The 25,247-nt window shown below is 42.6% G+C and overlaps 1 protein-coding gene across 1 annotated transcript; it reads left to right on the top strand.

The window, feature by feature from the left end:
- The first annotated feature begins 982 nt into the window (after nt 1–982).
- Nucleotides 983–24,897, top strand: SLC25A16 (solute carrier family 25 member 16). The gene is made up of 9 exons (XM_080937981.1): nt 983–1,173; nt 6,687–6,779; nt 9,620–9,753; nt 12,782–12,845; nt 15,686–15,807; nt 16,162–16,228; nt 18,854–19,016; nt 21,176–21,244; nt 22,782–24,897. The coding sequence occupies exons 1-9, from the start codon at nt 1,044–1,046 to the stop codon at nt 22,936–22,938; spliced, it is 999 nt and encodes a 332-aa protein (XP_080794107.1). The 5' UTR covers nt 983–1,043; the 3' UTR covers nt 22,939–24,897.
- The last annotated feature ends 350 nt before the right edge of the window (nt 24,898–25,247 follow it).

Genomic DNA, 25,247 nt, shown 5'->3' with positions numbered 1-25,247 from the left:
ACGGTGCAAAGAGGAAAAACCCCAGACTCCATAGGCTGTTTCGTGACCTCCACACACATGCTCCTCCAGCCACAATGTGAAAGAATGTGTAATTTTAAAACATTGCATTCGCTGTTATGTCAAGGACAGTAGAGGACTAGAGAAAGCAGGGAGACTAACTGGTCTGTGGTTTTTCTAGCTTATGGACAGGACACAACATTCCTATTTGTGGAAGAGCAAAAGCTGAATGAATGGTACACTTAGGTGAGAGGATCGGGGGTTTAAGTGTGACTAACCTAGACGTTAGCTACACACGGGGTAAAGTGTCTGCCTAGCATTTGACAAGCTCTGAGGTCAACCGATCCTCAGTCTCTTTCCTCTTTCTCCCCAACATTTACTATAATGTGTGGCATATGAGTGCGTGCATTCTGCCAAGGTGCATGTATGGAGGTCTAAGAATAACTTGTGGACATCAATTGTCCTCTTCAACTAAGCCGGGTCTGAAGACAACTCAGGTTGTCCAGCCTAATGACAAGTGCCTGCTGTATTCGTTGAGCCAGCTAGGTTGCCTAGTCTTTTATTTGACCATCTCTTTCTCTCTGCGGAGCCCGGACTAGCTGGGCTCCGCAGATACCCAGACTGGCCTAGATGTGGAGGTGATCCTTCTGCTTTAGAATCCTGAGTGAGTACTGGGATTTACAGGTATGAGCTTCACTACCTAGCTCTGACGGGCCTTGATCTCCAATGCCCTGAATCAAGTCGGTGGGTGCTGAGACTGCAAGCCTCAACTAACTTGTCTGGCTAAGGAGGCTTGCAAACCTTCAGCACAAACATCAGGACCTTGAGCTCCCAGAACCCCCTGGGTGACGCCCACTTCCGCCTTGCTCTTATGGCCCGGGCCCAGCTGTGACCACGTGCGTCATCACTCCGCGCCGCCGCGCTATGAGCATCATCTAGCCCCGCCCTCGAGGCGGCTCGGCTCCTGTCAGAGCCGGCTCCAGCCATGGTGCTGCCCAGTGTTTTGTAAGTTGGCAGCGGAGGCTCGGGACGTGGCGCAGGTCCGGATGGCGGCCCTGGTGGCTGCGGCGGCCCTGGCGGCGGCCGAGCCTGCACCCGCGGTGCCGCAGGCGGCGGGGAGCGGGGGTCCGGCCTCGCGCCGAGACTTCTACTGGCTGCGTTCCTTCTTGGCTGGAGGTATGTGTCTGTCGCCGGGACCCTGGGGCTGGGTGGTGAAGCCGGGCCGCGGGCCGGTCAGAGCCGGCTGCCGCCGTGACAGTCCCGGGCTTCTGCTGCAGGATCCAGCCGGGCCTTTACTTCAGTCGCTGCAATCGGGGCTAATCCCTCCTCTAAAACAAGCACCTGTTCCCAAAGGTTGATAAAAGGATCCTTTAGGTGGGACATGGTGGGTACCACCCCTTTCTGTTACCAACAACCCGAGTGACATTGTAGGATTGGATGTTGCTGTTTGCTTAAAAGGAAAAATATTGGAGGGGGAGGCCAGCTTGGGCTCCTGCCCCTTTCCTGTGTGTGTGTGTGTGTGTGTGTGTGTGTGTGTGTGTACGCGCGCGCGGGTAATGATATGAGAATATTTCATGTAGCCCCCACCTCAAGTTCCTTATGTAGTTGATGCTGCCTTTAAACTACTGATTCTCCTGCCTCTACAACCCAAGCGCTGGAATTACAGGCACAATCCGTCTCCGGAGCCTAACTTTGAAAAATAGACTAGGTTATGAGCTGGACATGGTAGAAAGTACCTTGAATCGCACCACCAGGGATGCAGAGTCAGGCAGATCTTGAGTTTGAGGTCAATCTGATCTACATAGCAAGTTCCGGGCAAGTCAGGAAGGCATAGTGATACCCTGTCTCAAAAACAAAATAAAATGACTAAGGGTATTATGCAAAACTGTCTTCCATCAAAACTGGTTCCAGGAATTGTGGTAAACAAGCTGCAGCTGCTTGAAAAGAAGTGCTGTGGTTTGTGGGTACATGACCAGACGGTCTACAAGTCTCTGGTTTTCTCTCCCTTTCTGTTTGCAGATGTTTGTATCTCTTAACTGCCTCTCCCATCAATGATTGATTATTTGAGCTGTCATTACTTAATTATTTATGACTGACAATAAAAAAATAACATGATGAGGATTCGTGGAGAGATAGTGTCATAGCTTGCAGCTGTGTTGGGAATGTAATTATTTTCTTCTGCAGATTAAAAAACAATATTTGTTGTCCCAGCACTCTGGAGGCAGATGGGTCTATGTAAGCTCCAGGTAAGCCTGGTCTACAAAATGAGTTTCAGGAGAGCCAGAGCTACACGGAAAAATTCTGTCTGGAAAAACCAATATATATATATATATATATATATATATATATATATATATATATATATAGTCTTTTTTTTTGTTTGTTTGTTTTAATTTATTTATTATGTGAGCCCACTGTTGCTGTCTTCAGACGCACCAGAAGAGGGCATCAGATCCCATTACAGATGGTTGTGAGCCACCATGTGGTTGCTGGGAATTGAACTCAGGACCTCTGGAAGAGCAGTGAGTGCTCTTAACCACTGAATCATCTCTCCAGCCCCCAAAAGGCATCTTTTTATTCAACTATAACGCCTGAGTTCTAGTCGTCTACTTTGACTTTTACTTTGACTATTATATGTGTGTGTGTGTGTACACACACACACCAGAGAATAAACGAAAGAGCTGTCAGCTGGGCATGCTGGCCCACTGGTTTAATCCTAGCACTTTGTGCAGCAGAGACAAGTAGATCTCTGTGAGTTCAACAACAGTGTGGTCTGTAGAGCAAGTTCCAGGACAGCCAGAGCTATATATCTCCAAAAAAAGTGTTTACTTGGGCTTTGGTTTTTGAGTCCATGATAGTAGAGCAAAGCCACGACTCTTTAGCAATGTCTGAGAGCTCACATCCTGATCAAGCAGGAAGCGGATAGGCACACATCAGCCATGGTGGCAGTCTTTTGAACCTCAAAGCCTACTTCCAGTAACCCACCTTCTCCAACAAGGTTGTACCTCCCAATCCTTCCCAAACAGTTCTACCAACCAGGGACCAAGTATTTAAGAATATGAGACTTGGATCTGGATAGATGCCTCAGCGGTTAAGAACACTGGCTGTTCTTCCAGAGGTCCTGATTTTAATACCTAGCAACCACATGGTGGCTCACAACCAGCTGTAATGGGATCTGATGCCCTCTTCTGGTGTGTCTGAAGACAGATACAGTGTACTCATACATAAAATAAATAAATCTTTAAAAAAAAGAAATCCTCATTGAGGAATGGGGGTCATCCTCATTCACACCACTACATGAACCCTCACCACTCTGCCCTGGTACATTGTCTGATATTTTGGATCCTAGGTTGGTTGAGGTCAGCATTGAGATCAGAGATACCAGTATTCATCAGAAAACTGTTTGGAGGCCTCTAAAGGGAACCCAGGCATACAACAGGTTGCATACACTACCAAGGATTTTGTTCTTGTCAGCCACTATATTACCAGATCCCCATGAAGAAGGAACCTGATTGGCTGAGGCTAATTTTAAACTCCTGATGCTCTCATTTCTGCCTTTACATTCTAGTCCTGGGCTTATAGGTATATGCCACCATGCCCAGTGCGTTTTGGGGGTAGAACATATGTACTTTTAAATTTATTTAAAACTTATATTTACCTCTGTGCACCTGTGTGCACCTGTGTGTACCTGTCGCACACTCTCATGTGGCATGTAGAGGATAACTTGTGTTAGTTCTCTCCTGTCATGCGGGCCCTGGGAGTCATATCTGTGTTGTTAGGCTTGGTGGCAAACCTTTTACCCCACTAAGCCATCTTGCCAGATCCTGCCTTTAAAAAATATATTTGGGGGCTGAAGAGTTGGCTCAGCAGTTTAGAGCTCTTGCTGCTCTCCCAGAGCAGCCAGGTTTGATTCCCAGCACGTGACACCACACATATCTGTTAAGTGCAGTCCCTGGGGATCCGGCCCTCCTCCAACCTTAGCAGGTACCAGGCATATGTAACTCTCTGCTTCTACAATGACTGAATTGAGAGCTTCAGACTTGAAAGACAAGTACCTTTACATGTGCACTGACCCATCTTTGCCAGACCAGGGAGATTGTTGTTTTGTTTTTAGTTAAAAATATTTTTAATCTGAATAAGAAAATAATTGCATTCCCAACACAGCTGGCTTCAAACTCAGAGATTTGCCTGCATCTGCTAGCTCTGAGCTTGGGATCCTTCCACTCAGCCTCTCTAGGAGGTAGAATCACAGGCCTGTGCCACCAAACTTTGATGTTAGAGTACCGAAAAGGTTAAATGAGATTGTAACAATCTTGGCATACTGTCTACAGTCAGATCTCTTGGCCTAGTGCTTGTTACAGTGAACACTCAATTTTTTTCTCTTCTTCTTCCTCTTCCTCCTCCTCCTCCTCCTCTTCTTCTTTTCCTGAGATGGGATCTCTCTGGGTAGCCCTGACTGGCGTGGAACATAACTACTTAGCTCAGAATGACCCCTAACTTTTGGCAGTTGGTTTGTTTCAGTCTCCAGGTGACTGAGTAGTGTGGCATTACAGGTGTGAACCACAGTGTTTTCTTTTTTTTTTCTCTCTTATCTGTCTTTCTGTCTGTCTGTCTGTCTGTCTGTCTGTCTATCTATCTATCTATCTATCTATCTATCTATCTATCTATCTATTTATCTATCCCTACTTAACCACCCATGCATTTACACAAGGTCTTACTATGTAGCCTTGGATAACTTGGAACATACCAAGATCTATCAGCCTTGACTTTCCAAGTGCTGAGATTAAAAGTGTGCACCACTGTGACCAGCCATCTGTCTTAAGTTTTTGCAGCATTCTTTCATTGGAGCTTGCTGATTAGCTAGGGTGGCTGACCAGTGAGCTCCAGAGGTCTGCCTTGCCTTTCTCCACCTGCCAGTGCTGGGGTTTGCAGGCATATGCCACCATGCCCTGGTTGTACATGGATATAAGGGATCTGAACTCAGGCCCAAACTCTGGTCCTCATGTTTGTGCAGTAGGTAGGTAGTAGGGTTTTGAAACAGGGTCCCATGTAGTCTAGGCTGAGACAGATTTCCTGCTTCTACCTCCCAAGTGCTGCTATTATAGGAGTGTACCTATGCCTGGTTCTAGTAGAAAGCCTTCTTTGTGTGTGTGTGCTTAAATTAAATAATTTTTCCTTTATTTTTGTGTTTACTTGTTTGTATGTCTGCACACCATATGGTAGTAACAGTGGATGCCAAAAGAGCATTGGATCCCCAGGTACTGGAGTTACAGATTCTTATGGGCAGGTGTGTAGGTGCTAGGAATTGAACTTGGGTCCTGTGGAAGAACAACCAATGTTCTTAACTGCCAACCATCTCTCAAGCTCCTAAAAATATTCTCATCCCACCCCCCTTTCTTTCCTTCTTTTGTCTTGAGCCAGGCTCTCTTATATAGCTTTGGCTGTGTTGGAACTTGAAGTGTAGAGCACCAGGGCTCAAGGCATGCACCACCACAACTGGCTTCCTAAAATTTCTTTTTCTTTCTTTTTTTTTTTTTTAAAGATTTATTTATTACATATATGAGTACACTGTAGCTGTCTTCAGACACACCAGAAGAGGGCATCAGATCCCATTACAGATGGCTGTGAGCCACCATGTGGTTGCTGGGATTTGAACTCAGGACCTCTGGAAGGGCAGTCAGTGCTCTTAACCATTGAGCCATCTCTCCAGCCCTTAAAATTTCTTAAATTACGTGTGTGTGTGTGTGTGTGTGTGTGTGTGTGTGTGTGTGTGTATGTGTGTATGTGTATGTGTGTGTGTGTTGGGCATGTGCAAGGTCAGAGGGTAACTTGTGGGAATTGATTTACTCTTCCAATAATGTGGGTCTCAGGAGGAAACTCGGTTATGAGGATTGACAGCAAGTACCTTAAGCCACTGCAGCCATCTCTCCAGCTCTCTTTTCTTTCTGTAGTTTGTTTTTCTGAGCCTCGGTCTCTAGTATAATCCAATAGCCCTTGGTGTCCTGGAACTCACTATATAGACTAGGCTAGCCCCTGATTCACAGACAACCTGATTGCCTCTGACTCTCAAGTGCTGGGATTAAAGTCATGGGCTGATACTTGTTGAATTTTTTGAGACCTGATCTCACTCTGTAGGTCAAGCTGGCCTAGACCAGTGTAGCTGCAGCAGTGGGAACTCTCAGAGCTCTCTTGTCTCATCCTCCCGAAGACTGGAATGAGCCACCATGTCCTTTTATTCAGTCATTTTAGAGCCATCCTTGTTGGTAGATTAACAGCTCATGGATCTAAGGGAACTTGCTGTAAGCATAGCTCTGCATCCTGAACACCTGCTGACTAGTGCAACAGAGTAGGCGCCAAATACATACTTGCTGCATTGTAAATGAATGATTGCTTTTATAAGCAAAGGTTGTTTTCATGTTTTAATGAAAAACATTTTTAGAAGAGAGATTCAAATGGAGCTTCCTAGTTGGGTAAATTCCCCTCTGTTATTGGGTATTACATTGCTGGATATGCTTAGAAATTGTAAGTTACAGGGAACAGGGCCATTAATCTACAGAACCTACTATTAAACACTTCTCCCCATGGAGACCAAACTGAACTGTAGCTGGTGTTCTGGCTGAACCTGTGATGATTTCCCTTTAGGATGAGATGGTATCCAGTTTCTTTCTGACCTTTCCATTTTCTTTTAGGTATTGCTGGATGCTGCGCCAAAACCACAGTTGCCCCCTTGGATCGAGTAAAGGTTTTACTGCAAGCTCACAACCACCATTACAAACATTTAGGTGAGTTCTACATGCTGTCTTAGTCAGGGTTTCCATTGCTGTGATAGAACACCATGAGAAAAACACACTGGGGAGGAAGGGTCTAAGCTGCTTGCTCCTCTGTGTCACAGTTCCCCCCTGCAGGCAGCAGGAACCCAACAGAGCAGAAACACAGGAGCTGATACAGAGCTGTGCAATAGCATAGTGGCCATGGAGGACTGCTGCTTACTGGCTTGCTCTTCACAGCTTGCTCAGTCTGCCTTTCTTCCTCTTCCTCTTCTTCCTCCTTTTCCCCCTTCTTCCTCCTCCTACTCTTCTTCTTTTTTGTTTTCCAGGACAGTTTCTCTATGTAGCCCTGGCAGTCCTCTGTAGGCCAGGCTGGCCTGGATCTCAGATCTACCCTCTGCCTCCTGTGTGCTGGGATTAAAGGTGTGCACTAACACTGCCTGGCTCTCAGTGTACTGTCTTACAGAGCCCAGGACCAATTTCTGGTAGAACTCAGAGGTGGTCCTACTCAAAATGAGCTGGGCGGCCTTCCACATCAATCACTATTTAAGAAAATGCCTTACAGGCTGCCTGCCTACAACCCTATTTTATGGAGGCATTTCTCAGTTGAGGCCCTCCCCTCTCAGCGGACTCTAGCTTGTGTGTCAAGCTGGCAAAAACCCGAAGATGAAAAGGAATGGAACATTATCTACCTATTTTGTTTTATTTGTTTGTTTTTAGTAGAAAGTGGAGTAGAGTCAGTGTTTGTGTTTGGGACAAGCCTTCCTAAGGCTTATCTCCCCCCACCTCCTTTTTTTCATTTTCTTTCTTTCTTTTTTTTTTGTTTTTTGTTTTGTTTTGTTTTGTTTGTTTTTCAAGACAAGGTTTTCTAATAGCCCTGGCTTTCCTGGAGCTCACTCTGTAGACCAGGGTGTCCTTGAACTCACAGAGATCTTCCTGCCCCTGCTTTTGAGTGCTGGGTTTAAAGCTATGCACTGCCATCACCCAGTATATTTCTTTATTTCTATTGATCAGTTGATTGATTGATTGATTGAGGCTGGGCCTCTCTACACAGCTCTTGCTGTCTTGAAACTATTAAGTAGCTCAGGCTGGCTGTTGAGCTCACAGATTCACCTGCCTCTACCCCTAGAGAACTGGGATTAAAGGTGTTCCCCACCATGTCCAGGTCAGTGGTGAGCTTTGTTTTATATGAATAAAGCTTATTTATATAATTTAGCTAAATGATGAAGTTCACTTATTGTATAGAAATTACCACTTACAGGCTGGGGTTGGAGAGATGGCTCAAAGGTTGGATTTGTTATTTTTGTAGGGGACTAGGTTCAGTTCCCAGCATCTACACTGTGGTTCACAACCATCCATGGCTCTGGTTCCAGGGATCCAATGCCCTCTTCTAAACTCTTTGGGCGTCTGCCACTCATGTGGTGCACACACACGTAGGCAAAAGAGTTGTATATATAAAATAAAATAAGTAAATTGTATTTTAAAAAATAAATTACCATTTGTGGTTGGGCAGGATAGTACACAGTAATTATCCCAGTGCTTGAGGGGTGAAGGCAGGAGGATCAAAGCTTCAAGGTCATTTTTTTTTTTTTTTTTTTTTTTTTTTTTTTTGAATTAAAGTCTTCATTTTTTTATTTTTATTTTTTATGCACAAAGACTAGCAAGATTGGTTTCACTGGGTAGACAGATGAATAATCCATTCAGAGTGGCTTAGTCCTACTTACTGAAGCCTATGTCCTCCGTGCACTGCCCGGAGCACTGCCCACACGGTCAGCCCACATTTACAGATCAGACTGTGGCGGTCAGAGCGAGAGCCCTGGTCAAACTTCTGTGGCTGACTCCAGTAGAGCTGCTGGTGACCCATCTTGCTGGCTTTCAAGGTCATTCTGGTTTGAGACCAGCCTCTATCACAGACCCTTTCTAGAAAAGCCAAACACTCATGAAATTATGTAATTTCTCAATGAAAACTTCAGTATGAATGATGGTTCAGTAAATCCTACCAGTGTTTTTTATGGAAAATTGAATTTCAGTTTGTTTATTGGAGGAAGGAACATTAAGACACTGTTCTTTTATAGTTTGGACTGAAAGAATGTTAGACAAAGACCATGCGAATTACTAATAGACATTATATTAAATATAGGGGGAATAAAATTATAACATGAATCATGAACAGGAGATGAACTTTTTGTGTATTCTTACTGCTTAAATGACTTTTGCGTAAGATAATAATAAATAAAAACAACTGTTTGGCCTCCTTAAAAAAAAAAGACACTGTTCTTTATTTGGGCCTCAAATTTACATGTAGCCCAGGCTGACCCTGAACATGTGATCTTCTCCCCCCCCAGCACTGAGATTACACTTAAGGAAAAGAACAAAACAGGTCAAGGTGGGGCGCATGTCTTTAGTACAGTACTCAGGAGGCAGAAGCAGGCAGATCTCTGAATTACAGATTGTAGGCCAGCTGGAGCTATAACAAAACACATAAGACTCACACACACACACACACTCACACACACACACATACACTCACACACTCTCACACACACATGAAACAGAAAGTAAGATAGCTTTGTGGATAAAATGCTTACTACATAAGCCTAATGACTTGAGTTTGGTCCCCAGAACCCATATAAATATGGAAGGAGAACCTACTGCTCACAGTTGCCCTCTGACCTGAACACATGCCATGACATGAGCACAGCAGTGTGCACACGGTCTCAAACATACATGACGAATGCATACAGACAGAAAGACCAAATCAAAACAGTTAAGAGAGACTACAAATGTGAGACAGTGCCTGGCTCAGTGTTCATTACCTTACTAACACTCTTCTTCTAAACTCTTTCCATGAATAGGGGTACTTTCTACACTGCGTGCTGTTCCCCAAAAGGAAGGCTACCTTGGATTATATAAAGGAAATGGTGCAATGATGATTCGGATCTTTCCCTACGGTGCAATCCAGTTCATGGCCTTTGAGCATTATAAAACGGTAGCTGTATTTTTCTTTCTTTCTAGTCTTTGAATGTTATGTTTAATAACAAACACTTGTTTTTATATGTGTGTGTGTGTGTGTGTGTGTGTGTGTGTGTGTGTGTGTGTGTACATGGAGGTCAAAGACATCCTGTGGGGTCTGTGTGTTGGACTCAGGTTCTCCCTTTGTGGCAGGTGTCTTTACTGCTGAATCATCCTGTAGTCCCTTGCATCTTTTGAAACTGTATCTTTATGTTAAGCCCAGGCTTGAACTAATGGTTCTCATGCTTCAGCCTCCCAAGTACAGGAATGTTGACTGCATTTCTTTCTTTCTAGGCCCAAGCAACTGGAATGACTCTGAGACTCAAAATATATTTACAAACACCTTGGCCATAAGCTTACGTTGGTTCCCTGATTAGATCATAAGTTTAATAACTTGTAATCCCATTTATTCTAATCTAAGTTCTGCCACATGGCTGGTTACCTCTGCTCAGCTGCCATGTTTTTGACCTCCACGTTCTCACCTAACTCCCTGGCTCTATCCCAGAATCCTTTCTGCCAGCTGCATGTCCCACCTTCTCTATTCCACCCTTTCCTGTAGGCCATAGGATTTTTATTGACAAGTGATGAAACCATCAGTACACAACAGATTATCTCTACCCTGGGATTATACGGGTTAATTGCATGCTCTCTGGTGGAATGTTTCCCCAGTGCTGGGAATTGAGCCTACAATTCTGTGCACACTAGTGGTTTAAGTCAAAGTTAAGTTTGGGTACTGTGAATCCAGTGCAAGCTTTTATGCTTATGTGGCAAGCACTTTCCCAATGGAGCATTTTCTCATTCCTGTTAGTTTGTTATGTTAGCTAGAGATGGATCTGGAATTTATGTAAGGCTGGCCTAGAATTTAATGTATAGCCAAAGCTGGCTTTGGACTCCCAATTCCCTTCTCTCCCTCTCATATGCTGGAATTGTAGGTGTATACCACCACGCCCAGCTCAAAAGTGCCTTCCAGAAAGATAGATGCAAGGTCAGTGAGGTGGCTAGAGGGTAAGAGTGACTTCTGCCAAGCCAACAACCTATGTTCAGTTCCTGGGATCCACATGGTACATAGTTGACTCCTTCACGCTGTTCCCTCAGGAACGTGCACACCCACTCACACACAACACATACAAAATAAAATGAATAAAAATCGAAGTGCTTTTTTTTTATAGAATTTATTAATTTATTTTTAAAGGTTTATTTATTTATTATATACAGCGTCCTGCCTGCATGTATTCCTGCAGACCAGAAGAGGGCACCAGATCCCATTACAGATGGTTATGACCCACATTGTGGTTTCTGGGAATTGAACTCAGGATCTCTGGAGGAGCAGCCAGTGTTCTTAACCTTGAGCAATCTCTCTAGCCCAGTCTTTTTTTAAAAAGATAAATTTATAATATTTTAATATGCTTTTTTAAATTAAAAAACTATTTGTATGTATATGTGTAAGGGTGCTTGTGGAGGCCAGAAGAGAGCTCTGGATTTCCCCTGGAGCTGAAACTAGCTGATTAGGGCCCTCAAAACAGAATTTACATCCTCTGGAAGAGCAGCAAGCACTCTTAACCCACTGAGCTATCTCTCCAGCCCACTTAATAGATCTGTTTTCCTGTTCTCTGAGAATACCAGTGTGACTTTTCTCTTACATATTTATATTCATTTATTATGTTTATGTTTTCAATTGGCATAATGTATAAATGTATATTATACTTAATAAATGTATATTATATAAATGTATAATTATGCACATACATATTTTGCTGTTTTGAGGCTCAAATCCAGAGCCTTGAGCATCCTAGACAAATGTTTTACCAGTGAACTCTATCCTGAGCCTGGGACCTTGTTACTAAATAAGTGAGTCATGTCACCAGAGTTTATTATTTTGTGAGATCATGTCATCAGAGTTTATTATTTTGTGAGATCATGTCACCAGAGCTTATTATTTTGTGTGATCATGTCACCAGAGTTTATTATTTTGCAGCAACTTCAACAGCTTTTCTGTTATTAGATTTCTCTTATCTTTCTAACTTTACTTCTTTCTTTCTTTCTTTTGTTTTGCTTTTTCAAGACAGGTTTTCTCTGTGTAACCTTGGCTGTCCTGAAACTTGCTCTATAGACTAGCCTCGCCTTGAACTAACAGAGATCTACCTGCCTCTGCTGTATTAAAGGCATGAGTCACCACACCCAGCCTGACTTTACAGGAAAAAAAAAGATTTATATTTTGGGCTGGAGATGGCTTAGTGGTTAAGAACATTAATTTTGAGCTGGAGAGATGGCTCAGTGGTTAGGAACACTCACTGCTCTTCCAGAGGTCCTGAGTTCAATTCCCAGCAACCACATGGTGGCTCACAACCATCTGTAATGAGATCTGATGCCCTCTTCTGGTGTGTCTAAAGACAGCTACAGTGTACTCACATACATAAAATAAATAATTATTAAAAAAAAAAAAAAGAGCACTTACTGTTCTTAGAACCCAGTCTTGATTCCCTACACCCACATGGTGCCTCAAAGCATCTGTGACTCCAGTTTAAGGGGATCTGATGTCCTCTTCTAGCCTCCACTGGTGCTGCACATATGTGGCAAACTTTTATACATATTGTAAACACCAGCATAAAGAAACTAAAAACTAATTTTCTTTTGAGACAGGTTTCTTTGTTTAGCCTTGACTGTCCTTGAACTTGCTCTGTAGACCTTGAACTCACAGAGATCTACCTCCCTCTGCCTTCCAAGTGCTGGGATTTTATTTTATGTATATGGATGTTTTGCTTTCATATATATCTGTGTGTATGTGCCGTGCATATCTGGTGTCTATGGTAGCTGGAAGAGGGTGTTGTATCCCCTAGAACTGCTGTTAGTGACGGTCATAAGCTGCCATGTAGGTGCTGGAAACTGAACCCGAGTCAGTAAGAGCAGCAAATGCTCTTAACCTCTGAACCGTCTTTCTGGCTCCTTTACCTTTACTTTAACACATAAAGTAGCATCTCATTTAATTCAGTGTTTTTGGTTTTCAGTTCATTACTACAAAGCTGGGAGTTTCTGGTCATGTGCATAGATTAATGGCTGGATCCATGGCAGGTAAGATGAGTAATATATTTTATGTCTGATCAATAAGTTTTCTTTATATCAATGTGCTTAATTTGGGGGCTAGAGAGATTGCTAAACAGTTAAGAGTACTTCCTGTTATTTTTTTTTAAATATTTATTTTTTATTGAGACACAGTATTACTATGTAATCCTGGTGGGCCTATATTTAAATATTTATTTATATGCAAATGCACATGTTTGTGTGTGTGTGTGTGTGTGTGTGAGAGAGAGAGAGAGAGAAAGGAAGGAAGGAAGGGAGAATATATATGAATATATATATATATATACACACACACACACACACACATATCGGCCCATGGAAGCCAGAGAGGGTGTTAGATACTTTGGAGCTGGAGTTATTGGCTGTTTAGGGTACCTAACATGAGTGCTGTCAACTAAAACTGTGGTCTTTTTGAAGAACAATATGTACTTTTAACAACTGAGCCATCTTTATAGCCCCATTTCTGCTCATGCAGAAGACTTGAGTCAGCTTCCCAGCTCCCATTTCAGGTGATTCAGTGTCTTGGTATCCCAGCTCCAGGAGAAACTAACCCCTCTGACCTCCACGGGCACCTGGTCTCCCGTGCACATGCTCAACATACAGATAGATGAACACCCAATTAAAAATAAGAGACAAAAATCTTTGTAAGAAATACTTATCGTGGGCTGGAGAGATGGCTCAGTGGTTAAGAGCACTGACTGCTCTTCCAGAGGTCCTGAGTTCAATTCCCAGCAACCACATGGTGGCTCACAGCCATCTGTCATGGGATCTGATGCCTTCCTCTGATGTGTCTGAAGACAGCTGCAGTGTACTCATATACATAAAATAAATCTTAAAAGAAGAAATACTTATTGTTTAGGTAATGTAAGACTGTTTAGAGCTATGGCTCTCTGATGGTTCTATTGTTCCATGTTTACTTGATTACAATTAATATGTTGTTTCTTTCAAGGATGAATTAATGTTCTAGTTAGTTTATATATAATAATCTATTTCTTTGTTTACCTTGAACCACTTTCACATGTAACTGGAAATTTTATATTTGGTCAAGTAAAAAGGGGAACAGAAGTCCCAGGGATGGGATACTGGTTAATAGGAGGTAAGGTTGGCTCTGAGGAAAGAGGATCAAAAACTAAATACTGGGTAACTGAGTTGGCTCAGCAGGTGACAGTGCTTGCAGCCAACCCTGGCAACCTGAGTTCAATATTTGGGACCCAACAAGGTGGAAGGAGAGAATCTAATCCTGTGACTTGTCCTCTGACATCCACAGAAATGTGCCATGGAAGATCAGCACACATAAGTAAATAACCCTACTGCTAGTAGATGTGTGCTCTACGTCAGTAGGACATGCAGCAGAGATGGAGAGGGAGGATTGTGAACTTGAGGCCAGCATGGGCTGTGCATTTTTAAAAGCTGGGAGTGGTGGTGTGTATCTCTAATCCCAGCACTTGGGAGGCAGAGGCAGGCGGATCTCTTGATTTCTGGCCCACTCTGATCTACACTGTGTTTCAAGATAGCCAGGGATATATACAGAGACCATATCTTAAAAAAACCAAGGACTTTAAAAATAAATATGTTTATTAAAATTAAAAAGCTACCAAACCAAGAAAGCAATGCTAACTGAATCACTTTACAGGCTGAGATGTATATACACAGGCCCGTATCTAAGCAAGGACTTATAGGTGCTTGCATTTCCAGCACTTGGGAAACCAAAACTAGAGAACTGTTACTTGTTCAAAATTACCTTGGGTCCATATAGAGAGTTCTAGGCCAGTATGAATTGTACAGCAAGACACCATCTAAAACAACAAGCAAAATTTAAAAAGGAACTCTAAGAAAGCATTTTAAGAGATAAACATTTTCTTTTTCTATCAATACTGGGGGCTGAAGTCAGACCTGGTCCATGTTAAGCAAATATTCTACTACTGAGCCACACTCCTAGCCTAACTGACTGTTTTGGGACAGAATCTCACTATGTAGTCCTGGCTGGCCTGGAACTCTAGACCAGGCTGGCCTGTGCCTCCCCACTACTGAGATTAGGACATTACAACTGGCCCTTGCTCTGTTTCCGTGCAGCATCTTGGACATTGCAAGTGTCCTTGAACTTGCTAAGTACTTGAGGATGTTTTTCAACCCCTGGTCCTCCTGCTTCTCCCCCATGCTGGCTCATAAGCATGTACCACCACCACCACGATTAGTTTATGTGTACTGAGAGTTGAATCTGGGGCTCCATGAACTCTTGGCAAGCACTCTACCAAGTGAGCTACATCCCCAGCGTGTTCTATTTGTTTTTTGAAATAGGGTCTCATGGAACATAGGCTAGTCTCAAACTAGCTATTTAGACAAAGTGACTTTGAACTCCTCAGCTTTCTGCTCTCACCTCAATGGTGGAATTACAGGTGTTAAATTTAGGATTGAAGGTGCACACCACCATCTAGCCTACAATCATTTTTACTTCTAATTTCACATCCAATAAAACCAAACCCATGGTGTGTTTGAGCTGCATAATTTGGTGCTGACAGCAGGATTTCATAATGAGAGGAACTTAAGATGACTTTTTAAAAACTGGCCCTTTCCAGGAGAGGTACTTTCAAACCTCGCACTCATGGGCAGAGTTCTAGGCCAGCCAAGGCTGCATAGTGAGACCCTGTCTCAAAACCCCCTAACCCCTCGTAGGTACTGCTATTGTATGATATGAGCCTTTAGTCCTTAAATTCACCTTTTTCTTCTGACTAGATTTTACCAGTTCTATATACTAAGAATGTTACTCTATGGAGTGTGTGTGTGCACATTAGATGTCACTACTTTTACATTTGTGGTTCCATTCTTTTCAGGCATGACAGCGGTTATCTGCACTTACCCTCTCGATGTGGTCAGGGTGCGCCTGGCCTTCCAGGTGAAGGGTGAGCACACCTATTCAGGTATCATCCATGCCTTCAAGACAATCTATGCCAAGGTATTCCATCCCACTTTCCAAACATACAGCATGCCTTCCTGTATCTAGTCAACTATTGAAGGATAGCTACCTCTTCCTCTGTGTGAATTAGCGATACTAGGTTAGGGGTATAGGTCGGTGTTAGAGCACTTGCCTACCCTGCAAAAGCTCTAGACTGATTCCCAGCACCACAGTAAAGGAGAGAGTAAGGAGGAGGGGAAGGAGGGGTTTATTAATGGTAACAGCAGCAATAGCCCTGAGAAGCCTGTGTTTTTATTTCAGGTGAGTCCTAGGGTTGCTTCCGTTGCATAATGCTTTTATTGGATGACATTTATGATGAGTATAATATAATCCTCTACTTTTCTTCATTCCAAGGAAGGTGGTTTCCTTGGATTCTACAGAGGTCTGATGCCTACTATTTTAGGAATGGCTCCATATGCAGGTATGATTCCAACTACACCAGGCAGGCAGATGCTATACATCTTTCAACCAGCACTCAGAGGCAGAGGCAGGCAGGGCTCTGTGAATTGGAAGCCAGCCTGGTCTACACAGCCAGCTCCAGGACAGCTAGGGCTACACAGAGAGATCCTGTCTCAGACATAAAGCAGCATTCTACTTTGTGTTTATGTTACCAGTGTTTTTTAAGTGACAATATGAAAAGATGCTCTCTGAAATGGTTTTTACTTATGATGAACATAGAATTATAGTTCAAATATGGTTACTCAGTCCATTATATATAGAGTTTACTGTTTATGTACACTGAGTAGAAATGCAATTTTACGTCTTTTTATTAATATGTGACTCATTTAATGCCTTGTTAATAAACACTTATGTTCTTAAGGATCCAGTTTCTAGCCAGGCATGGTGGCACATGCCTTTAATCCCAACACTCAGGAGGCAGAGAAGATAGACCTTTCTGAGTTTGAGGCTAGCCTGGTCTATGCAGTGAGTTCCAGGACAGCCAGGGCTGTTACAGAGAGACCCTGTCTTAAAAGAAAAAAAAACAACCAACCAACCAAACAAACAAATAAAGCATTCAGGTTGGAGCTGGAGAGATGGCTCAGCAGTTTAGAGCACTTATGGAAGACCAGGGTTTGCTTCCTAGCACCCGCTTGATGACTTCCAATCATCTGTTCCTCTGGTTCAGATGTTTGACAACCTCTTCTCACTTTTGCAGACATCAGGCATCTATGTGGTTAAACACTCACACATAAAATTTTTAAATAAAGTAAAAAAAAAAGGTATAGTGGCCCATTGCTTTAATCCTGGCACTGGGGAGGCCAAGGTGAGAGAGTCAGAATGTCAAGATCGTCTACATTTGTCATTTGGGCAAAGTGATAAACACTGAAATCCCAGCTGTTTGAGAAGCTGAGGCAGGAGACTGAGACTGGGAGTTTGGGGCCAGCGCTGGTGACATGCAGGAAGGTCTTTCATTTCTCCTTTCATTTTTAGATAAGTTGTGTAGCCCAAGCTGGCCTCATTAGAGCTGAGGACCTTGAATCTAAGCACTAGGATTGTAACTGTGACTGCTGTGCTGGCCGAAACACTGTTGTCTCTAAATTTCATTTCTATTTTATATGTGTGAGTGATTCACCTGTAGATGTGTCTGTACACTGCATGTGTGCCTGTTGCCCTTGGAGACCAGAATAGGCTCACACAGTGCTGCAAAGCACCATGTGGGTGCTGTGTTCTTTGCAAGGGCAGCAAGTGCTCTTAAGGCCGAGCTGTTTCTCTAGCCCCTAAAGTGTCTTTAAGGAATAGCAATTAAGTTGTTTTCCAATAACAGCCTTGTTGAGTTGTGACTAGAACACCATAGAGCTTGTCCACGTAAGTGTCCAAGTCATTGGCTTTTAGTTGATTTTAGATACACAGCCATCATCAGAACAAGCTCGACATCATCTTGCATCCATAGTTAGGACTCCCAAGTCTAAACAGCTGTTAATCTTTGCATCACTATAGGTTGACATTTCATATAAAGGAAATCATATTGTGACTGATTCTTAGATTATGTGTTTTTGAGGTTCATTGTGTTGGAGATACACTGTATTTTCTTGTTTTTGCTGTGGAGCTGTTTTCTGAGTACATATTTATTTTTGAGAAGAGGTTTACTGTACCTTAGTCTAACCTTAAATGTGCTATATAGCTGAGAATGACCTTGAAATCTTGATCTTTTTGCTTGGGACTCCCAAGTTCTGGGCTGGCATGCGTGTTCTACTGAGCCTGACTTCTATGTCTATATAGTTAAAAAAATATTCTGATTACCGCTATGTCTTAGGGGTTCCATTGCTGAGAAGAGGCACCATGACTAAAGCAACTCCTATAAATGACAACGTTTAACTGGCGCTGGCTTACAGATTCAGAGGTTCAATCCATTACCATCAAGGCAGACTTGGTTCTCAGGAAGGAGATGAGAGTTCTGCATCTTTATTCTAAGGAAGCAGAAGGAGACTATTTTCTGCAGGTATCCAGGAGTGAGGAGCTTGAGTCCAGGAACCCTCAAAGCCCACCTACACAGTGACACACTTTCTCTAGCAGGGAGTGTCACTTTTCCATGGGCCAAGTATATTCAAACCACCACAGTTATTTACAGTGTGCATGTGTATATAAAGATGATGAACTAGGGCTGGGTGCCACATGCCTTACTCTCAGCACTTGAGAGGCTCAGGCTCCCCTGAGCTACATAGCAGTTCCAGGCCAGCTGGAGTTACATGGTGACACTATGTCTCAGACCCCGTCCCCTCCCCCCGCATCAAATTATGATTATGAATTTAAATTTTACTCATTTTAAACATTAGAAGACTGTATCCTTCTCCTATATGGTTTGAAATAGTTTTCATTTCTGCCCCTTGAGTGCACATATGATACGTATCAGTGTGTGAGAACTAATGCTATTGGTTTTGATAACTGGCAATGCCTTTGACTTAGTACTTCAGTATTAATTAAATGTATTCAAGCAATTGTCCTAGACTGGGAAGTGCAAAATAGTTTCCTTCAACTAATTTGTTGTCATGTAATGAAGATCTCTTTCTCAGTTCATGCCATGGTGAGTTTGTATCCTGCTTTTCAGGTGTTTCCTTCTTTACCTTTGGCACCTTGAAGAGTGTTGGGCTTTCCTACGCTCCCACCCTGCTTGGCCGACCCTCGTCCGACAACCCCAACGTCTTAGTTTTGAAAACTCACATAAACTTACTATGTGGTGGTGTTGCTGGAGCAATAGCGCAGACGATTTCGTAAGTATCTCAGCCTTGGTTCCTGAGTCTCCAGCTCTGAGTCATGGCTGACGTCTTTGTTCATTTTATTCTCTTCTAATAGATCACTGAAAAGCAGAATTCCTTATAAAATATAGCTTAGTTTTGATAAATATTAATTTAATCCTTTTTCAGATATGTCTTTATTATAAGCATATTATAGGTAATTTACATGTGAATAGTCAATTGCATTGATCTAGATCCTCCCAGTTTCCTATAGATTCCCTTGAAAAGAGTCACGTAAATATGAGTGTTCGTTTGTCTGGTTTGGTTTTATTTGTTTGTATTGTTTTTTTAAGACAGGGATTCTCTGTGTAGACTGGCTATCCTGGAACTTGATTTGTAGACTTGGTTGCCTTGAAGTTAGGAAGATCTGCCTTCTCTGCCTCCCATGTGCTGGGATTAATGGTGTGAGCCATCACTGCCTGGCTCCATTCATATGTTCTGGTTAAGTTGCCCACAAGAAGTTTCTAACATTTGAGCTATTTAATGTGGTCTATTGGGTGTATGTGTGCTATGTGATGTGTGTGTGTAGACTGTGGTATGTGAGTGTATATGTGTGTAATATGTGCGTACTATGTGTGTGTGCATTGTGGTATGTGAGCATGTATGGGTACAATATGTGCTGTGTGTGTGGTTTGTGTGTATGGATTGTGGTATGCAGTATGTGTGTGTGCAGTGTGTGTGTGTGTTTGTGTGTGTGTGTGCAGTGTGTGTGTGTGCAGTGTGTGTATGTGCGCCCTTTATACTAAATTCTTGAAAACCTACTTTGTTCCAATTAGTATATAAAGCACTGTAAGGATCACTGAAGGAAAAATATAATAGGTGACTCAGAAAACCCCCTTTTTTATATTTTACTTTTAATTATGTATATTTGTGTGTTTGCTCGTAAAAGTATAGTTCTCTTAGGCCAGAAGTGGATTTCAGATTGTCCTGGAGCTGGCATTACAGATGTGTAATGGCTGGTTTTATGTGTCAACTTGATACAAGTTAGAGTCATCAGAAAGGGAGAAGCCTCCAAGAGATCCAGCTGGAAGGCATTTTCTCTATTAGTGATCAAAGGAAGGGGCCCAGCCCATTGTGGGTGGTGCCATCCCTGAGCTGGTGATCCTGGGTTCTATAAGAAAGCAGGTTGAGCAAGCCTGGGGAAGCAAGCCAGTTAGTAAAATCCTTCCACATCAGCTCCTGCTTCCAGGATCCTGCCTTGTTTGAGTTCCAGTCCTGACTTCCTTCAGTGATGAGCAATAATATAGAAGTATATGCCAGAAAAAAGTCTTCCTCCCCAACTTGCTCTTTGGTCAAGGTGATTGTCACAGCAATAGAAACTCTGTCTAAGACAAGGTGCTGGGTGCTGGGAACTAAACTCAGGCTCTCTGCAACAGGAGCAAGCACTCTTGACCATTGAGCCCAAGACGTTTTTACTGAAGCAGTTCAGTGTTTAACTGGAGTTGAAGTTACCACCATGTAGAGGGATGTTATAATTAACCCATTTCTATGTCAAAATTGGAAGGTGCTTTCAAGACATTTCCCCAGAGCAAGAGAGATTGAGTAGAATGAGACGTGAGGGAAGCTAAGCAGCAGGACTTTCCAGAGAAAGCAAGTCAGGTGGCCAAGGACATGTCATGAACACCAGGAAGGACATGTTCTGTCACCAGACTCCTCAGAATCCTGGGGTAGGGCAAGCAAAGCCAGAGTCAGCTGGGTAAGATGCTCAGACCAAGAGCTGCCCTGGGAAAGTAGACTGTGTCTTCAGATGGGAGGTGATGCTGTGCTGTGGAAGAAGATAAAGGAGAGGTATCTGCTTGACTGTAGGGAGCTGGCTGTGGACTTCTGTGGACGCCTGACCATCTCCCGAAGTCCTCGTTCTCTTCTTGGCCCTGTCACCTCCCTTTCTCATTCACAGCTTAATATGTCTTCTCTTTTTTACCTCCTCCTTCCCCCACCAGAAAACCAGGGTCTCTTGTGATCAAAACTAATCTCTAACTTGTTATGTAGGTGAGGATGGCTTTGAACTTCAGATCCTCCTGCCTCCACCTGGCCAGTCCCAGACTGCCCAGTAGATTTTAGATGTTGGTTTTGATGGTTGTCAGATAGGAAATGAGAGATTGTTTTTTAAGTCTTTAATTCTTGTGTTTTTTTAGCTACCCATTTGATGTGACCCGTCGGAGAATGCAGTTAGGGGCAATCCTTCCAGAGTTTGAAAAGTGCCTGTAAGTATTCTGAAGTTTAACTATTTCTAATCTTTAGAAACCTAAAGGTCTTTAATTTTTTTTTCAAGATTTCTTTTTATATATATGAGCACACTGTAGCTGTCTTCAGATACACCAGAAGAGGGCATCAGATCCCATTACAGATGGTTGTGAGCCACCATGTGGTTGCTGGGATTTGAACTCTATACTCTGGAAGAGCAGTAAGTGCTCTTAACTTCTGAGCCATCTCTCCAGCCCTAAATTTCTATTTTTAAGACAGGATCTCATGTAACCCCAATTAGCTTCCAATTTTGTATGCAACATGGATATTCTTGAACTTGTGACCTTCCTTTCTCATATTCTAAGTGCCAGGGATAAGGTTGACCCTCTTTTACCTGGCTTTTGGTGGTTGGTATTTGAGACAGGATCTCATACACATCTGGCCTTGAACATGCACCATCTTTCAGAGCTGCACAAGACCTTGTCAGAGAAACTCAACCTGACCCAATTTGTGGGTAAGAAATGAAAGAGAATGCTAAGAGGAGGATAGGGTCCTACAGTCTTCCCCATCTGCCTCCTGCCAGGCCCCGTCTGGGAGAGGTGCCATCATTCCCAATGGTGCCTCTTAGAACTCGGGTAACCCCAAGCTTGAGGCCTGCATCACCGTCCATTAGTGTGATGATGGGCTAGTGCTGTCAGTTTACAAGTGTAGATGTGGTACAGGCTGAGCACATGGTCCTGAGTAGCCTGGAAATGCTGCTCCTGTAGAATTCGTCCCCTGTTTAGGAGTGACTTGATTTTCATTGTGATATGTTAGCTGCTTGTCACCTTTATCTTCAAAAGCTATTCCAGATGGAAGTTTGTACAAAGTCTCGTGTACTGCATTCAGGCCACTTTGCTTTTTAAAGACTTGTCTATTTTATTTTATGAGTGTTTTGCTTACATGTATTTCTGTTTGCCCCATCCATTCCTGGTGCCTGCTGAGGCCAGAAGGGTGTTGGATCCCTTGGGACTGGAGTTACAGATGGTTGTAGAACACCATGTGGGTGCTAGGAATGGAACCTGAGTTCAGAAGTTCTCTTAACTTCTGAGGCAGTTCTCCAGGCCAGTTTTCAAATGTTTGACAAAAACTTAGCAAAAACTGCCTTGAACTGGTCTTCCTGTTTATCTCCCAAGTGCTAAACTTACAGGCATGTACCACCTGGACTTGTTTGTGTGTATTTATTAATATATGCAAATATTTATAGTTTGATTTGAGACAAAGTCTCTCTTTGTAGCTCAGATTGGCTTAACTCCTGTTTTAGCTTCTGAAGTACTAGCTCGAACAGCCACAGCCATTCAAGCCTCCTTTAAATGCTACTGTAGGCTGGTTCAGGTGGCCCGGTCCTTTCTCCAGCATCTGGGAGGAAGAAGATTATAGTTCAAAGCTAACTCAGACTACAGAGCACAATTCTGTCTGAAGAAAGCATCCAAGCAAATAATAAAGAAAGCTGTTGTGGGTTCCGAGTTGTCTTGTCAGCTTGTGATGATCGCTGCAGCATTTTCCACTGTCTTTCAGTACCATGCGGGAGACCATGAAGTACGTCTATGGGCATCATGGCATTCGCAGAGGACTGTACCGTGGCTTGTCTCTGAACTACATCCGCTGTATTCCCTCCCAAGCTGTGGCTTTCACAACATATGAACTTATGAAGCAATTCTTTCACCTAAACTAAAAGAAAAAATCATGATTTGTAGCTGTTATTCTCAGAAGGATGTGTGTGTGTGTATGTATGTATGTATGTGTGTATGTATGTATGTATGTGTGTATGTATGTATGATACCTTAATTGTGAGGGAAACATTACTTGAAGGGGACGTTTGCCCTCACACAGGAACCACTGGTATTTTAATACTTGATTTCTTTCAGTTTTTAAATGATAGATCAAAAATGCTTAGCATAATTTTCTTTTTCTTTTTGATGGGATCTCTATATGCTACCCTGGCTGGCTTGGAACTCACTGCGAAGAGACCAGGCTGCCCTCAGACTTGTGGTAATCCTCTTGCCTCTGTCTCCCAAGTACTGGGATTCCAGGCATGGGCCACCATGCCTGCTCTAACATACTTTTTAATGGCAAACATTAGACCTTAGAACCCTGAAGAGCCATCTTGGGCAGACTGTGGCTACCTGTTTGGTTATTGTAGAGTGTTATTTGGAAGGAAAACAAAGTTCATATTTGTGTTCAAGAGGTTTGTCATTAGTCCTACCATACCATTCCAAACTTTGCATTGTAATTGTGGTTACTGAGGTGGGAAGGGGCTGGCATCCAACCTAGGGCCTCTGCATGCCAAGCACATATTGTACCCACTAAGCCACATCCCCAGCCTATAAGCACCATAGCACTGACCTATGTCACTGGCCCTTTTCCTTTAGCGTGGTGCTGGGGACCACACTCACGCATGCCGATTGCATAGTTGCACACTGCCAACGGCCACATCCCCAGCCCGGTAACCCAGCTCATCATGTGCCCCTCCCACTCTGTCCTCTCTTTACTTCTGGGGAGTAAACTCAGGGTCTCTCTCGCCTATCTTGCTAGATAAGCGCTCTACCTCTGAACTACATCTCCAGCCTTCTAACATTATGTAATGTTATTAAAATAAACCGAATTTCCTTTTATTGTAGCAGAATGAGAACTGAATATTTAAGGTCTGCGAAACAGAGCCAGCAACAAAGTAGTGTTCTTATTATGTTTCTTCTCATAATTCTGCTCCATTGATAGAAAGACACCTTTCCCTTCATTGGATGGAAAAGCTTTTTTTTAAAAAAAAACTCTCTTTGGGGATTGAATCTAGGGCCTTGTCTATGCCAGGCATGATGGAATCCTGTCGGAAAGCCAGGCATACACTGAGGTACATTCCAGCTCTCTGTCACTCATTTTAAAGGAGATACTCAACAAATGAAGTCACCAAGTCTTGTTCAAATGCTATTATCATGGACCTTGATTTTTCATGAGTTTTAAAAAGCCACTGTCTTTCCTAAAGGCAGTGCTAATAACAATTAAATATCTTTGCTCTTAAAAGGAGAGTAGCATTGCAGATACTTGTCTCAACTTGGTATGTACTAGAGAAGTTAAATGGACCATCAATTTAGACGAAGCAATGTTTCCAAGGTATTATGTCAAGATGTAAGTTCTTCCATGTATTGTGAGCTTAGTGTGTCATAGTTCTAAGCATAAATACAAACGTTTTGGTTGTTACATTTTACAGAGGTTGTTTAGAATATAAGAACCCTGACTGTTGTGTTTAGAGCACTTCTCTCTTGTGAGCATGACATGTGGAGTAGAGGCAGTAAACTGTCTTCAGAGGAAGTGGTTTGTAGAATCAATGTGACTTTTAAAACATTAAAATTAAGCTGCAAATGTTATTTCTGCATTTCTCCATGTATGTAAAGATTTCTTGTCATTACTTGGAAAAAAATTGGATGAATCAGTTTCATTTTTTTTTTTTTGTAATCTTTACTTTAAAAATAAAGATGTATCTTGTGATTTGTAAATGTACCAGGAGTGGGGATAAGTCTGTTTATAGAACTCTTGTATATTTTATTTTCTGGGCCACACTGTAGCTAATTATTCCATTCAATCTTAAGGTAATTTAAATCTATAAAATAAGTATCTCAATTATATTATCAATAAAAGAGAACTGAAAATATTTTTTAAAATAAGAAATTGCATTGTATGTCTGTTATATAATCCATAAGATATTAAAAGTAATTTTTTATCCTTATTTGGATGGCTTGTTTTATTTATCATTTGTGGAAACTGAGGTAAATACTTTACCACTGAACTGGATCCCCAGCCAGACTATTTAATTTAATTTTTCCTATTTAATATTATTCTATATGAATGAGTTTTGCCAGCATGTATGTCTGTGCCCCACAGACATGCCTCTTACCCAAAGAAGTCAGAGTAAGACATCAGCTCCCCTGGGGCTGGAGTTACAGAGTTGCTTAGTAGATGCTTAGAATCAAACTGGAGCCCTCTGGAAGA

Source organism: Micromys minutus, assembly GCF_963924665.1.
Source record: "Micromys minutus genome assembly, chromosome: 25".
Taxonomy (NCBI): domain Eukaryota; kingdom Metazoa; phylum Chordata; class Mammalia; order Rodentia; family Muridae; genus Micromys; species Micromys minutus.
The sequence above is the reverse complement of the archived record's forward strand: the minus strand, read 5'-3'. Positions and strand labels throughout refer to the sequence as shown.